Here is a 15,960-nt window from a genome sequence, read left to right on the forward strand (position 1 = left end):
TCCAAAGATAGGACTCTTTATTACAGCCAAATTTCATAAAGTACAAAGTAATGATCTCAAAACTAAGAATATAAAGCATAGACCTGTACTTATGCATGGGGTTACAGAAACACCAGATACTATTCACTACAAGGATGCTCTTGAGCCTGAAGTATTAGAAGCAAGGTACCATAAGAACATCATGTTGCCATTCTGAAGCTACTTCGATTCAATGGAGAGCCCTGCACAGGAGAGGAATGGTGATACAACATTTTAGCAAGTCTTGAATTATGAGCTGAATCAAAGGAAGGAGGTATCACTGCACCCAGGACCCCACCCAACCAGCTTCTGCCGGTCAGGATGGGCAGTCAAGAGCAAGAAGCTGTCCACATCATTATAAGAGTTCTGTCCACATCATCAGGCCATATAAATTGAAATTGACCGCACAGAGTACTGCAATGAGCACCTCAACTAGAGTTGCAGTAACAGTGACATCCAAGGCACTACAGAGCTGCGTGATTTTATCCCCAAATCATTGTGCAAATTGCTCATAGCATGCTGCCAAAGGTTCCAGTGGCCCATCTGCTACTTCTGGTACAACCATACTCTGGAACACTCAAAACAATTCTGCTGCATGGCTCTTCGAGGATACAATAGAGGCAGCAGAATAATCTCTTAGCCTGCTTCACTACAACTTAGGTCCAGGGTACCTTTATATCCCTCTGAGAACAGCAGCAGGAGTGTTCCCTGAGTTGGTGAGGCTCATTTGACAACAATGAGAAACCAAACCTTTTGTGTCATTGGCCCAGTCCTTTGGAATACTCTGCCAAGAGAGTTTCAGGAGGCACCTTCTGTGCCATCTTCTAAATGCCTGCTGAAAATCTTTTTATTTCGCCAGGCTTATGCAGACAGTTAAGAGTTCATCCTCCATCATGGTTTATTTATGCTTGTTTTTAACTTCTTTTTCTTTTAATTTAGTTTTTATATTTGCTTTTTAAATGTAGTTTTTATCTTTTAAATGTTGTAAGTCGCTTTGATATGTTTTGTGATTTAGTGGTATATACTTTTATAAATATATACAATAAATTAATCACCACTAAATTAAATTGTTTTAACCTGCAATCCTTCCATCACTGCACGAAGAATAGCTGCAGCTGCTACAGCACCAGGGTCTGGCCGATTTAGGCGGGATGAGCCAATGTAACTGGCCCTGCCTGCAGCTGCTTCCATATGTTTTGTAGACTCAGCAGCAGCCTCTGCCTCCTGCAGAAAAAAGCAAGACATTATAAGAGGAGAAACAGATACCTATGTGCTCACCATTTGCAAGGAATTAAGAGTAGATAGATACCACCAAAAGCTTTCATTTGCTTCTAAATTTGAAACCATAAGCCCTCATCTGGACACTAGTCCTCCCCATTTCTGTTGTGATGTGATGCCTTTTAGTCCTAATGCTGCAAACAAACCACTTTAGGATTTTGCCTAATGATTTTAAGTGTTTGGTAATTTTTCCCTCACTGTGAGAGGCCAAGTTACAGGGAACCAGGCAGAGGGCCTTCTCGGTAGTGGCACCCGCCCTGTGGAACGCCCTCCCATCAGATGTCAAAGCGATAAACAACTACCTGACATTCAGAAGACATCTGAAGGCAGCCCTGTTCAGGGAAGTTTTTAATATGTGACATTTTAGTGTATTTTTCATCTTTGTTGGAAGCCGCCCAGAGTGGCTGGGGAAACCCAGCCAGATGGGCGGGGTACAAATAATAAATTATTATTATTATTCAGATTGCAGATGGACTACTAGTGAAATTGATACTGTGTGCCTGATAAGACTTATGCTGATTGGACAATACGAGAATGCACAGAACTACAGATACGTATACTACATATCTATAACCTGAGAAAACTTGCTTATAGTTCCCTGCTCTCATCTTCCTAAATGATGCAAAAGGGTGTTGTTGTTTTTTACACTTTGGGTTGTAGGTACATTAACATACTCACTTCTACAGCTTTGGTCAGAACCTTCAGTGGATTAGTCTCTGGGTTCTTCAGAGCTCTGAGCTGCCCAGCAGCAGCACAGAGTGAATCCAGCTAGCAAAGAGACAAAGAATAATTAAGAGGACAATAGCTCTATCAGGGTTAGTTATGGACAGTCATTATCTTGGCAGGGATAGTCTCCTATCTGAAACCTGAACACCTGGAATTGTTTGCTGAAACTGAATGTTATGGGAAATATTCCATACATTCTGGACAAGGCAAGTTAATGTTGGTAACTATTGTTTAGATAAATTGTGCTAACTAACACTACACTAATTTGCTAGTGTAAAGTGTCTGGTATGTGCAGATGTGTGAAGCATTCTAAAGTAACCATAATTAAGACTGCAAGCCATGACTGCTAAGTAAAGCAAAAAAAAAGTGGTGTCACTTTTGCCTTGAGGTAGCTCCATGGCAGAAAAAGAAATTTCAGGTGCTTCTCCTGATTTCTTTCCCTTCTCATTCTGCACTTATGGTATAGCATGACACTTCTCATACCTTCCTGAATTTTGTGTTTTTGCATTCATGGTACCCCATCTGACCATGTCTGAGAGTACCCATTTTCTTCGAGCACAGACCCTCCTTTCTCCATACTTCACATCAAAGCAAGAGTAACAACCTTCCATGGCTGTTCCTTGAAATGCAATGACTCAAGTGTGTCCTTCTATGCCAAACCACAAATGAGGCAGCATGGCAGTGGAGCAACCCTCAGAAGTGTTATAACACCCCAGAAACAAACTGTCTCCAAAAATTCAAAGTCATACCTTTGGAATTTTTGCATCTATGCTGGTATTAACAGTAAATCTGAATTAACAAGGCGACAACTCAAGCATGACATTGTGTAGATGTCCCCTAAAATTAGTTCCTGGGTGCCTTCAGATATGCTTCAAATAGCTGGAATGGAAGGGGCCTTAATGAAGGACAGTGCTAGGGCACATTACTCACCATAGTTCTGTCTCCAGGTGAAGCTCCTCCATACCTGTCAGATGAATACAGTTAGTAGTGTAGGTTCCACATGTGCATCCCTCCCACCGTAGAGGCAGTCTCACTCATATAGCAAGGATGGAAGTAGCAAGAGAACACATGTATAATTACTCTGCTGCAGTCATGTAAGGGTCACACTCACCGCATCATGGCATCAATACCAGCATCCATGGCCGCTGACCAAGTTGCCAATTCATCATCAGTCCGTAGGGGCTGAGCAGCTGCTGTTAGAAACAGTCCATAGAGCTGTAAGAAAACAAAGTGGTTTCATCTCTGATAAAGTCTAGGGTAATAATACAATAATCAAATGCAGTATTTCTCTTTAGCATATTACAATTTTCTCCTTATCTACTCCTACAGCTTGAGACAGAAAATAGTTTAAAACGCAATAAAATCTAACAAAATAAGCTGAATGGAACTTCTTTTTATCAATAAGCGTCTTAACAAAGAACCTTTTAATAAAGTTTCCATAGTCAAGGTAGTCTAAGAGCTATCAGATCAAAATCAGAATTCAGTGGCCCTAGCAAAACAAATTATTACAGCCCACCCTAGTTCCAAGGTCTATGGCACATCTTTTCTGTCTGCATATCTGCCATCTTGTGAGACTAATGAACCACAAAGGCACCCCCTGAGTATAAGACAAAAGGGGATATAAACCTGTGTCTCCATTGTCCAACACTGTTGCTTCATGAATTCCCTTTGTGATAGCTTTTGACCTCTAAACACAACAGAGTGAGATGGACTAGAGTCCTGAGGTAGTAAAATGGATTGTAGCATTTCTGACTGTAGACAAGAGATCACATTTGTGCATGATGCTCTAACTAAAAACATTTTGTAAGTAGAAATTAGCCTAACCATACTCCTTTTATGCTAGAACTTCTTTCCAAAATGTGCCCCACCTCCGAAGTAGTACAGTCTATTCTACTACAACTGTCTGTTGCATGAATAGACTACATTTAAATTTCTCAGTGGAAATAGTTTCAGTGTATTTTGGAACTACTACATGCATACAAGTTTGCTCCAATTTAGTAAAAGCTTTAATTTTTATGTTATGAGAATTTGCCGGTTCTGTATGTTAGATATTATAATTTAAAAACTTAATTTCTCACCAAAAGAGCATTTATTGATGAGAAAGGGAAACAGTACTGCACTCTAAAGAGTTGCTTGTTGTAGTGCTAGTTTGTCTCACAACTAGGAAGCTCCCAGTTTCTCCATCTGAAAGTGTTTAAAATATTCTGATCATCTCCCACCCCGTTTCCTAACATGAGCCACATTTTTAGAGAATTATGTGTCAGCAGTAAAAATGCTTATTTGCTACTTTTTCCTAACTGTTGCTCCTTCTCCCACTACACACACAAATTCTAGTAGTACCAATCACCCTTACATAAGAGCAATGAGCAACCTTAAACAGGTTATCCAAATTCTTCTAACACTTTTTTTTTTTAAAAAAATATTTATTAAAAGTTTAAGAATTAAAGAAAAAAAGTACTTTTTTCTTTTTGTACTTGTACAAATTCTTCTAACACTCACCGCCCCCGAAGAACCCCCCATCTTCTCCAGCAGTAACTTTGCTAGGGCAGAGAGCAGCTGAGAGGGGTACAGTGGTAAAGGTTTTGACTCCACCCATTCCTGGATTGCTGAGGAAACAACACTCACTGGTTAAAATTGACAATCTCCCATCTGGCTAAGGGCTCCCCCTGACTGGTGTTTATTGCAGGTGTATTCTGCAAAATGTTTTTAAGCACGGTAATAGTGCATAAATGGCGGATTTATTCTGCTGTGATGCTTCTCCAATGCTACCACATTACTGATGTCTGGAGAGGCTATCATGCAACAAAGAAGAACAAAAATGAACATTTTAAACATTTGTTAAAAAGAGCTACAGGTTTTCAGCACAGGATATGCACTGATTGGAACTGAAGCAGTGTGACCATCCCAAAGCTTGGGACAACTCTATTAGGATCAAGAACACAAATAGTCATGAATATACCATAAAAAGGATGTCTGGAGGGGCCCTCACTAATTTTGCAATCAATTGCATTTTTCAACAACATAGGTCCCCCAAAAAACTAAGACTAAGCCTATAAAGCAATTCTGCAGATATGTCTCAGTTAGTATGGTAATTTGAAGCATCAAGGGAAAAGATCTCAACAACCTTTTTTCAGTCAGAGTACATAGTTTTCCCACACCAACACCTTTTTATCATATTCAGTCTATGGCATCTCTGAAGAGTCCTTTAGCAGCAGGAAGATTCAGGAAGGCATTTTATGTAGGCCACCAAGTCTAGTGTTCCCTCCTGAACCGGAACAAATTTAGTACCTTTCAGCATATTCTTTGCTCCATTTTAGCTTAACAATATTATTATTATTATGGTATTTTAATTTATTGCCCACCCTTCAACACCCTGGGATGATTTACAACAATTTAAAGTGCAACATTAAAAACATTTAAAATAACCTACAATCAAAAACGGCCCAGAGGCTTCATATAGATGTTAAATAGCATAGGGGATAAGATGGAACCCTGTGGATTCCAACACACTTTTTATCAACATATCATCAAACAGCATATATAACCCATCCAGCTCATATTCTCTCTGTTCTTCAGAAAAGTAGTACACCAGTGTCATTATTCATTTAACTTACAACCCCAAGTCTATAATGGAACACAAGCTGAGGTTATGTGCTCCAAAAATAGCAAAGGAGTTGTCGGAAGAGCACTAACCTCTGGCAGCTCGTGCATGTGTGCTGCCACAGTCTCCATCACCTGCGGCCCGATCTAGATCATTGAGCTCCTCTTGTAGGTTCAGCAGTGTGTTGCACACCTTCTCTAGAACTGCTCTCATGTAGGGCGTGGCTGGTGCTAAATGAAATGGGAATAGCTATTTCATTTCAATAGTGGTAAGGCTCCCAGTTTCACATTTTGTCTTACAGAGCAAGTACTGATGTTGCTATGCATTTCCCTTTCATATAATGTGTGAGTGTAAGGGTAAACTCTATCCAAACATATCACTTTATTAGTAGGCTATTTCAGTTCATGCTGGATTTTTCATCACTTGTTTACTCAGCACCTGATGAAACAGCTGAAAATCTGTAATGATTCAGCTTAATAGTTCTGTATTTGAAATGAATAAAGTAATATGAAACATTCTGCATGTGATATTTGATCTATGATGGCCCAGTCATGTGTATAAATCACTTTATGCTGAAGTCATCATGAATATCCATGGATTAACTGGTGCAGAAACAGAAAGGCCAGCTCACAGATAAACACATCCAATTGCTTGCATATGCAGAAAGAAATGCTGCAAATACTACTACCTAGGAATCTATTATCATTAACTTACAGATGGAGAAACTGGGGTATGAAAGGATTTTTGTTTATATGTTTTATATGTCATACAGATAATGAGAGAACAAGAGTGAAGCAAAACAAAAGCCAACATTTCTGGCAAAAAGGCATTTACTGTCCTGACCAGCCTTTTGCTCATCCAGTCCTTCAAACAGGACACGATGACTCCTGTTGGTGCTGCTTGTGTCTCCAAATTACTTTCACTCTCAATGCTCCTTGAGAGAAGGACATTCTGCCATCACAAAGCCAGAATCACTGTCTCAGCAGACAGGATGAAACTGGTTACAGTATGGCAAGAAATTTCTCAGAGAGATGATGTTTCAGCCTGTACCTTTAAATGGAAAAGACTCCTCTTCCTCCTCTTCCTTGGGTGCTACTGACTCTCTCACTCTTTTCTGGCCTGACACATGCACCTTGGCAGGTTGTGACCAAGCAACAGCTGTAGTGTCGGAATCTAGAATTTGGAATACAAGAGTGTGATATACATTTGCTGATAGTTTCACAACACCATTGGTTCATATCCATGAAGTCATCAACACACGGACTCTTAAAAATCATCAGCATTTTTCTTAGCAGAAGCCACAAAAGTCTGGTTATGAACCCCAAATAACAAAGCCCAACATTAACAGAATTGGGCAGTCTAACAAGACAGGACTTATATTATTAATGAGAAGTTCAAATTTATATATTTTGGAGTTATTGTGTCTCATCACTGGGCTTATAGCAAACTGGAGACATTTGGTCAAACTGTCAGGAAATGCTGCCATTTGGATCAAGGGAAATAATGTAATTTGTATTATCTATTTTATCTGTATTGGAATGAGAATATACTCATTATCAGAAAGAAAATGAGCCTCCAGGACGTAATACATATTTTCAAGACATATACCACCCCCCCCAACCTGATCAATTAAGTCACAACTTATTTTCAAGTCGCAAATTTGAGAAGAAAACTGGTATCTCAAGAACTCACCAATGAGAGTCAACAGCTCATCATCTACAAGCATAAGAGTAAGGGAGACACCTGCCATTTCCAGTGCAGTCATAAAGGAGCCAACAAAAACTCGGGCAATATGGATGCCCCTGCTCTCTGCAGTGATGAAGCAAGAGAAACTAAGAAGCATGATTAGGAACATTACATTACATCTCTGCCAGGGTGGAGCCAGATGGATATATGAAAGGTATTGTGCATTTTCCCCCTGAACATCTGTGTGATCCTCTGATATCATAAAGGTTCTTCCCCATATATCCCAGTCGTGCAGAACATGGCATACTGATGTCCCACAGTGATATAATGTTTGGTGGAGATACACCAAATTAAGTTTCAATGTTCTGCTGTCATATTTGGATCAGTGAAGCTACTGTCCCCAGTAGCTGATTGGTGCCCTGTCTTTTTTTTTATAGTGTGTGATTTATTTCATTATATACATTTTAAGCCATTTGCTCTATGTTTTCTTTTTCTTTCTTTTTTTACACACTGCACCTACTCTTAGCTTGTGGCATACTAGTCTGGACAGCATGGGCTCTACTGCTGAATCATCCCGCCTTGGGTGTTGGAAAAGATGAGTTTTTCTAAAGCTGGTCTAATAAGTAAAATGTGATGAGCTTTATCAAACTACATATAATCTACATCGTAAGTATTCTAAACTTCTAGGCATCACTATGAACATTAAATGCTAGTTTTGCACAATTAAGCATGCTCCAAATTCTGAATCATCCCGCCTTGGGTGTTGGAAAAGATGAGTTTTTCTAAAGCTGGTCTAATAAGTAAAATGTGATGAGCTTTATCAAACTACATATAATCTACATCGTAAGTATTCTAAACTTCTAGGCATCGCTATGAACATTAAATGCTAGTTTTGCACAATAAAGCATGCTCCAAATTATTTTCTCACCTTATAGGTATCTAGGCAATCTGGTATTTTACAGGCCTCATTTATGTAATTTTACATAGTTTTTAATGTTACACAATGCAGAATTAGACAATCTCAACCAATATTCTAACAAGGGAAACTTACCAAGACAACGCACAGCAGACCCAGCCACTACACTTAATTCAAGGTAGGATAACCCACCCAAATTGTTCACCATCAAGACTACAGAAGCACCTGAAAGCCAAAACAAAGTAAGATTGAAGACTAATCTGCACACTATACTTAATATGCAAAAGGTGATGTAAAAAGCTTCTGCATGGCTATTTCTCCCCATCTGGGCTAACATCTGGATCTACTGATCAATGACTGACCAATCACACAGTAAATCTCCATTCCAGCAATTGCTGATATTGTAATAGAAACTCACTACATAAACGTGATTTTACAAGCATTTTTGTATATATTGTACTGTATATATATTACAGTTCAGCTATAGAAAAATAGCCACAGAAAAAAAATATTCCCAGATTCCTCAGAGTAGAAGGAATAATATATAGGCCAGCCTCAAAATTGTTACTTACCAGACTTGAGTCGCACACGTGAAGCGTTGGAGTGACTGGTCATGTGATCCAGCATTATTTTGACAACCTGATCTGCTGATGTTATCTGTGAAGAGGACATGTGTAAGGGGGCAGGGTTGTACTTCTTCATTAGCAAAAAGGTGACAGGCTACTTACCTTCATCCTACGCACACCTGCTTCACCATGGATTCCTACAGAAAGAGCAAGATATCAGATATCAGTTATGGCACCTGCCATGACTATCTTCTTTCTAAATAGAAGATGACTGAGTTTAAGGGCACTAATTGATGAAATCCTAATCATGCTAGTCAGTGATATATAGCCATTGAACTTAAACTACACACAAAAGAAAAATAGTAAAAGAACATATCTGTGCCCTGTTAGTATCTGACTGGTAATGGATACCCATGCATCATAGGTGATAGCACCTCAGACTGACCCCTATGTCTGCAATGATGGAATGGAACTGGTCACAACTAATAATTCAGAGCATGGACAGAGTCCCAAAACAAACGGCATGCAGTCCCAAAGAGACAATGCTCATGAGGACATTCTAAAGAAGTAGATGGAAACGCATTCCTCACCTAAGCCTAGCTCAAGTTCATCATCAGCAAGCTGGAAGGTAGGTCTAGATCCAGGAACACTGCAGGGGGTTAGACTAACTCCAAGGGTCCCTGTGCAAAAATAAAATGCCACCTTCCATACAGATGTTTCAGCATCAGTACAAGAAAATAGACAAAAGTGTATGTTCTGCTTATGCCCCCGGTTACAATGCACAACTCTAAATGATACTACAATATTGCAATGTAGTTTTGGATTGAAAGGTGCAGTCTTGAGGATCACCAGCTAATTACAGAAACATTATTTGTTCATATTAATTAAACTTATATCAAGCTATCAATGGCTAGCTATTTTACCTGCATTATCAGAGGCAGCATGTTTCTGAATACCAGTTATTAGAGATCATGAGTGGCAGTGTCTTATTGCACCTCTGTTCTGCTTATGGAATTCCCAAAGGCATCTGGTTGGGAACTTAGGGACCACATAGCTGGACAGATAGGTCCTCGATCTGACCCATCAGTGCTCTTCTCAAGTTCTTATACCTCACCTTTTCCTCCAGTGACCTGAAGGTGGTGTATATGGTTCTCCCCATTTAATCCTCACAACAATCCTGTGTGGGAGGTTAAACTAGGCGATGGTGAATGCTGAGTCCAAATCTTATACATTAACCACAAAGGGTCAGCCACACAATTGGGGTTCTCTTTCTTTCAGGGATCATTAATTTTAAATCTTCACTACATTCACTGCATGTCAAAACCATAAACCCTATAAAAGACAGCATAATAAATTTAGCCAGCATGACCTTGCTAGACTGCTTGATTTGCCAGGTGTCAAAGAATAACGTAGCCTTTGGCCAGATGCTTACCTCCCAAAGAGAGCTACTTAAACACTTACCCATTGAGTGTGCAACAGCAGTAACCTTGCGAGCAATTGCACTCAGACCACAACCTGCCTCAGACAGAGCCCCAGCTACCTAAACATAAACAACTGTAAGGAAAAATGTTGCTTTGATTTCTCAACAAAAGGATCACAGCAGATTAGCATACATTCATTCACTTCATACTACAGGGACAAAGCCAGGTGTGTCAGGACTAACGGAGAAGAATGGCTGTGTGAAGAATCATGCTTTTATGTGGCTAGGAGTTCAGGCACAATATGCAGGGAGGAATGCCTATGGGCACCTCACACTCTACAACATTCTTAGGCCTCAAAGCATTATTTGCACTTTGGTAATACTACTGTACAGTGGGGTCCTAAGTCAATGACAATGTTGGTTCTGAATTTGGGGATGGATGATTCCTACCTTGTGTATTAACACTGTGCCACATAGACCTCTCCTGCCAGCCTTCTTCTGTTTGGTAAAGGCACAGTCGTCACCGATAACCACCATCTCCACAGAAGCCCCTTCTGCCCGTGCTTGTTCCAATGCCAGCCCAAAGTTCAGACGGTCCCCAGTATAGTTCTTCACTATTAGCAGTGTCCCAACTACAGAAGAGAGATGGTTTGAATTCTGTGATATTCCTCCCTCAAGAGAGATGTTCATCTACCAAAAATGATGCCATACCTGCACCAGCTTGCCTCACAGCCCGAATTGCTGCTAAAATGCTGCCCACTGCAGGTGAAGTGAATACCGGACCAGCTACCACTCCAGTGAGCATTCCCTTCCCAATGTACCCTGAGGAAAGAAGACAGGCATGGCGGTATTGCATCTGCTTTGGGAGCATCTTGCTCACACTCTAGTTCTGTGGCTGTTTATCTTAACTCCAATAACTGAATCGTACAGCTGCCAGAACTGTGGCACAAACGTTTTCAGTTCATGATGTCCAGAAATATGGGATCACAGGGTGTCCTCTTCTCTTTGTATTCATGAAATGCCAGTGTTAAGTGAAGTGAGGGAAACCAGATTGAAACCCTCTCCCCCAGACTCAAAGCTCCCATAACTTTGATCCCACTAACCTGCATGTGCAGGCTCATGTCCTGAACCACCTCCAGAAATAAGTGCCACTTTGCCTCGCAGATTCTCCAAGTCAGCACGTAATGCCACTCTGTGTCCATGCAGGATCTGGAGATGAGGATTACAAGCCACTGTTCCAGCCAATGCATCGTCTGCACAACCCAGAATTGTGTTCACTAGCTTCTTTGAACCCTAGAATAGGAAAACATCACAAAAGTTTCTCATACGCACAGCCTTCCACATGGAGGTAGTTTCTAGTTCATTATTGTCCAACCAGCTTCAGATACTACAAGTGCTTATAAGCAATTGTACCAGTGATTCATGATTTTGTTGTAATATCTGAAAAAAGAATTATTGCAAGAGACACATGCAAGCTGTGTATAATGCTTGAGCCCATGCATTTCCCATGTCAAACACCTCTGAACAGCAGAGTGAAAAGGCAGAACACAAAAGTAACTAGCACACCCATCCATTAGTATTTGCAATACCACCTGATATTGCTTTCAAAAAATATGAAGATTGGGTCATTCACCTTCCATGCTTTCTGTCATGCCACAGACAACCATTACATTGGTAGAATTTGTTAGCCATCCACGAAAAAACTGTTCCTCCACATTAGCAGAAAGAGCAGCAGCTGTGAATCAAAACTGAGTTTTATGTAACAATGAAAGCATAATTTTGACACGTCCACTCTTTGTCTAAAGTTGTACCCAATATATTTTCCATTTAACTTTTTGAGTCTTCCAGCCTGCTTCATCCTATAGCATTATTATTATTACATTGACTTCCACAAACGTCACCAGGTGTACAAATGCAACAAAAACAGCTAAAAACACAGAATGTAACAGATAAAGTTAAAAACAATACTAATTAGACAGCCAAACATGCAGATAGCAGGTGTCTGTCATAGCCTGACAGGAATTCTGTTCCACAGAACAGAGGCAGACACACCAGTTACTGTGCTTCGGAGATCTTTAGAACATGAAGGCGAAGTAGGTAACAGTATGTTAGTCATTCAACAGTATTGTAATTTAGTAGTCATTTGGTCACCTGTAGCAACAAATAACTAATTCTAGGTCATCAAGAGCTGGTCATGCAGCTGCAACAGTATTAGTCTGTGACAACATCACCTGACACTTCTCATATTCCCTCCTAGTCCTAAAGAGTTGCAGACTCTTAATGGTTGAGAAATATCCACGTCCAGTCTTCAGAATGTTATAGATGCTGCACTTGCTTTTTTGGTTTTTCTTTTAGCTTGGGGCTAGAAAGAAGAACAAAACCATGTGTGCAGCTTTCCTAGTGTTGCTTCATGTTTGTGCAGCTGGCTCATTCTAGCACAATATCTGGTAGCCACTTCTAAGGCCAGAAGGAAGGTGAAAGGGTTTCTTTATGAAGTCTCCACAGCATTTTTATGTAATAGACCCTGTAGAAGTAGATATTTCCCTGTAACTCCTGGGTCTTAGATTTAATCTTCTGAAATCATATATACTATGGGCCCCCAAAGTCACATCCAGGTAATGCAAAAAGGTTCAAATGGTCACAGCTGAGACATAACCCACCAAAAGAAAATGAGGAATTGACAATTTGCTGCCCAGGGAGATGTGTCTGGCTCTCTCCATGCTCACTTTTAGGCATCAGGTCAAACTCCTGTTGTTAAACTTTAAGCAAACATTTGGCATGGGTAGTAGCCTAGTTTGGACTCTGGTCCTGATTTTCTGCTTCCGTGCATTTAATTATCTGCTGAGTCTTCTGACTGCATTATTAATTGATAATTATTAGCCAGTGTGCCCTTCAGAGCTATACAAGTGGGAGCTGCCACAAAATGTTGCAGTGTAGAATATCCCTTTTCAGAGTTTCAGCCAGCTATGCCTTCTTTCAGGATATTCAATCTCCCCGTCTGTTTTTCTGTCTCCCCCCATCAGTGGGATCCTGTGGCCACTAATCACATGCTCAGTCCCTCCGTCCTTATTGAGTTGTTCAGTTTTCCACCACCCCAATATATTTTCTACTTCTGCAAACCTTCAGGTCCCCACCCCAAGCATTCCGACACCTCTCTTTTGTTAGCTCCATTGGCTTCATAGTCATTTGACTGGGCTTCTAACACTGTATATACTTGCTTTATTATTTCTTTGTATCCTAAGCTGTCCTGAATATTCCTGAGTGAACACAAAGGCAGAATATAAAGATTGCAAGGGACCGATACAAAGAGACTGAAGTTTGACTCCCAAGTCCCAAGTTACCCTGTTTCGGATGCTTTCCCTCAATCCGCAGGGCTTCAGAGACTTAATGGAAGGGACTCTCTCCCTTGCTTTCCAGTGATCGCACAACCGCAGCTGACCAAAACCAATTCTCTGCTCTGACTGAGGCAGAAACAGTGCAAGGGCAGCAGAGCTGGATCTGAAGCAGTTTTCTAGCCCAAGTCCCAAACTCAGCCTTGGGCCTCATGGGTCAATTGGGGCCACGCTCAGGCTAGCGCCTACGCTCAGGCTAGGGGTTTTAAGAGGAATTGGACAGAAATGCAATAACATCCCTTCCCTCAGCTTCACGGAGACCAGACGTTTCTGGGTCTCACCTGCATGCTGCCCCTCTGGAGCTGCGACTCCGGGCTACCAAGCTCAGCAGGATGCTCCGAGAGCCTGCGGCCGAGGCGAGGAGGGACACCTCCTGCTCCTGAGGGAGAGAGAGAGAGAGAGAGACAGCGGCTGCTCAGGGGCGAGAGGCGAAGTCGCTTCTGACTCCCGTGTGTCCTGTCACTACTGCCTTTACGCGCCTCCCTTTTCGAAGGCGAGAGAGACTTCGCCCTGCAATCCAAACTCCGCCTGGCTCACAGCATCAGCCACGCGCGCCCTGCCTGACAAGAGGCGGCAGGGAAGAAGCCGATTGGCCGACGGCAGCGCGAGCTCCGGCGGTTGGCGGTAGCGCGCAGGGCCAGTCACGCTCCGCACGGAGTCAGGCGGGAGGGGGTGGGGGAAGTCTCCCCGCCCCCTTTTCTTTTTCTCGGAGGAGAGTGGTGAGGTTTGCTCCCCTCCGACCGGAGGGGGGCGCTGCCACTGCCGCGCGCGCCTCAACAGCCCCTCTCGTCAAATTTCCCGTGGTGCCCGGCGCGGCGCGCGGGCGCTCTGGCGCTTTCTCTCTGGTGCCGGAGGTGGTTGGTGGCCTTTGGAGACTGTGCTGCCTGGCGCTTCCCCTCCCCGTCCTCCTCCTCCTCCTCCTCCTCCTCACCCCGTCGCCTTCCGCGGGTCTTCAGCAGCCCCGCTCCCCGATACCGCCATGTCGTGCAACTACGTGGTGACGGCACAGAAGCCCACGGCCGTCAACAGCTGCGTCACCGGTAATGGCGGGAGGGAGGGTGCCGTGGAAAAAAAGCGGGGGGAGGGGAGGCGCGGGAGGAAGAAGTCGGTTAGGGGGCGGTTAACGGCCCGCGGTGCGTGGAGGGGAAGCCCAAAGCGAGGAGGGCCGCGTGGAGGGGGAGGAGCGGCTCCTCCTGCGGCCCCGGCAACTTCGCGATGTTTTGTCTCCGGCCCAGGACACTTCACCTCCGCGGAGGACCTGAACTTGCTCATCGCCAAGAACACCCGCCTGGAGATCTATGTGGTCACTGCGGAAGGGTTGCGGCCCGTCAAGGAGGTGGGCATGTATGGCAAGATCGCCGTCATGGAGCTCTTTCGGCCCAAGGTGAGCATTGCTCTGAGGGACGAGCTGCGGGCGAATTTTGCACCCAGAGCCTTTTGGTTGTGTCCTGGAGCTGGATGGCCGCAACCAAATGCTGTCCCGGCATCGGGGTCCACATGATCTTCTCCTTGCAGCTGTTTGTTTCGCTGGCTTGTAGTAGCTGTTCAGAGTTGGTGCTTAGTAAGCACCTTGTAATAGGCTCTGCACCTCCCCATTGTGCAGTGTTACTACTAGCTACAACTTAAAATTCAGAATTTAAAATAGCCAAAACAGAGGGGGCCCTGCCTGCTAGCTGTTTGAACTGCATCTTTTCTTATATTCCAATAATACGTGGGAAGAGTTGTTTCAGTTCTGCTTTGAGGGTGCCTTTGAAAAGCATGTTTGCTTTTATGGTATGACTGTGTCCTCACAACTAGTGACTAGGCTGAATTTAGTACGTAAGGGTGATATGCTCAATGCCACTTTGCCATGAGCTGATCTGCATTCATGTTTGGTCCATTCATGTTTAATATAGTTGTGATTGGACTTTGAAGAGTGCTATTTCCAAAGTGGCTTCCTTTTCGTTGCTTCTGAGGAGATCAGTCCTGGGAACTGATTCCACCTTGGACTGATCTCTGGAGGGAAGAGATAGATCTGGCTCTGCCAGCCTGTCAAAGATTTCAGCAACTACCCTGACTCCACCTAGCCTTCCAGGTAGCCCCAGGAACTTCCTGTTAAAAGAGCAATGCCTTGTGGAGCATTTGGGGCAAGATGGATGTCATCCATTAACTGAGGTTTTCCAGGAACCTTCAGAAATGGTGATTGAATTTTTAATAGTCTTTCCAATTCACAATGCATCTACCTGGCATCCAAATAAAATTGACAGAACTACACTTTAAATTTCAGGAGGTACTCAGGCTAAAGTCAGTGCAGCTGTTGTCCATCATAGAAAGAAGAAATGCTAAATGGAAAGCAAACCACACAATGAAGAGTTTTC

General features: G+C 42.6%; 2 protein-coding genes across 6 annotated transcripts in view; one reads left to right on the forward strand and one right to left on the reverse strand.

Annotated features, from left to right (window-relative positions):
- Positions 1-14,650, reverse strand: TKFC (triokinase and FMN cyclase). Of its 5 annotated transcripts, XM_082220987.1 has the most exons (20): positions 14,535-14,650; positions 13,885-13,982; positions 12,443-12,573; positions 11,315-11,504; positions 10,923-11,033; positions 10,662-10,843; positions 10,253-10,331; positions 9,382-9,471; positions 8,954-8,988; positions 8,798-8,882; positions 8,361-8,450; positions 7,316-7,432; positions 6,674-6,796; positions 5,716-5,853; positions 4,522-4,628; positions 3,134-3,237; positions 2,953-2,986; positions 1,975-2,064; positions 1,096-1,242; positions 1-221 (listed from the first exon to the last, which is right to left on the reverse strand). In XM_082220987.1, exons 5-20 carry the CDS (start codon positions 11,014-11,016, stop codon positions 180-182), a joined length of 1,557 nt encoding a protein of 518 aa, XP_082077113.1. In that variant the 5' UTR covers positions 11,017-11,033; positions 11,315-11,504; positions 12,443-12,573; positions 13,885-13,982; positions 14,535-14,650; the 3' UTR covers positions 1-179. The 5 variants fall into 5 exon arrangements, with proteins under 5 accessions (XP_082077113.1, XP_082077111.1, XP_082077112.1 ...); XM_082220985.1 differs by lacking the exon at positions 12,443-12,573; XM_082220986.1 differs by lacking the exon at positions 14,535-14,650 and having other exon boundaries at positions 13,885-14,199.
- DDB1 (damage specific DNA binding protein 1) overlaps positions 14,534-15,960 on the forward strand; it is a 22,362-nt gene continuing 20,935 nt past the window's right edge. Inside the window, exons 1-2 of the mRNA XM_082220835.1 lie at positions 14,534-14,643; positions 14,839-14,987. Of these exons, the coding sequence (XP_082076961.1) occupies positions 14,583-14,643; positions 14,839-14,987 (210 nt within the window). The 5' untranslated portion in view covers positions 14,534-14,582. The remainder of the gene's footprint in view (positions 14,644-14,838; positions 14,988-15,960) is intronic.

This window comes from Podarcis vaucheri (genome assembly GCF_965113315.1).
Source record: "Podarcis vaucheri genome assembly, chromosome: 1".
Taxonomy (NCBI): Eukaryota; Metazoa; Chordata; class Lepidosauria; order Squamata; family Lacertidae; genus Podarcis; species Podarcis vaucheri.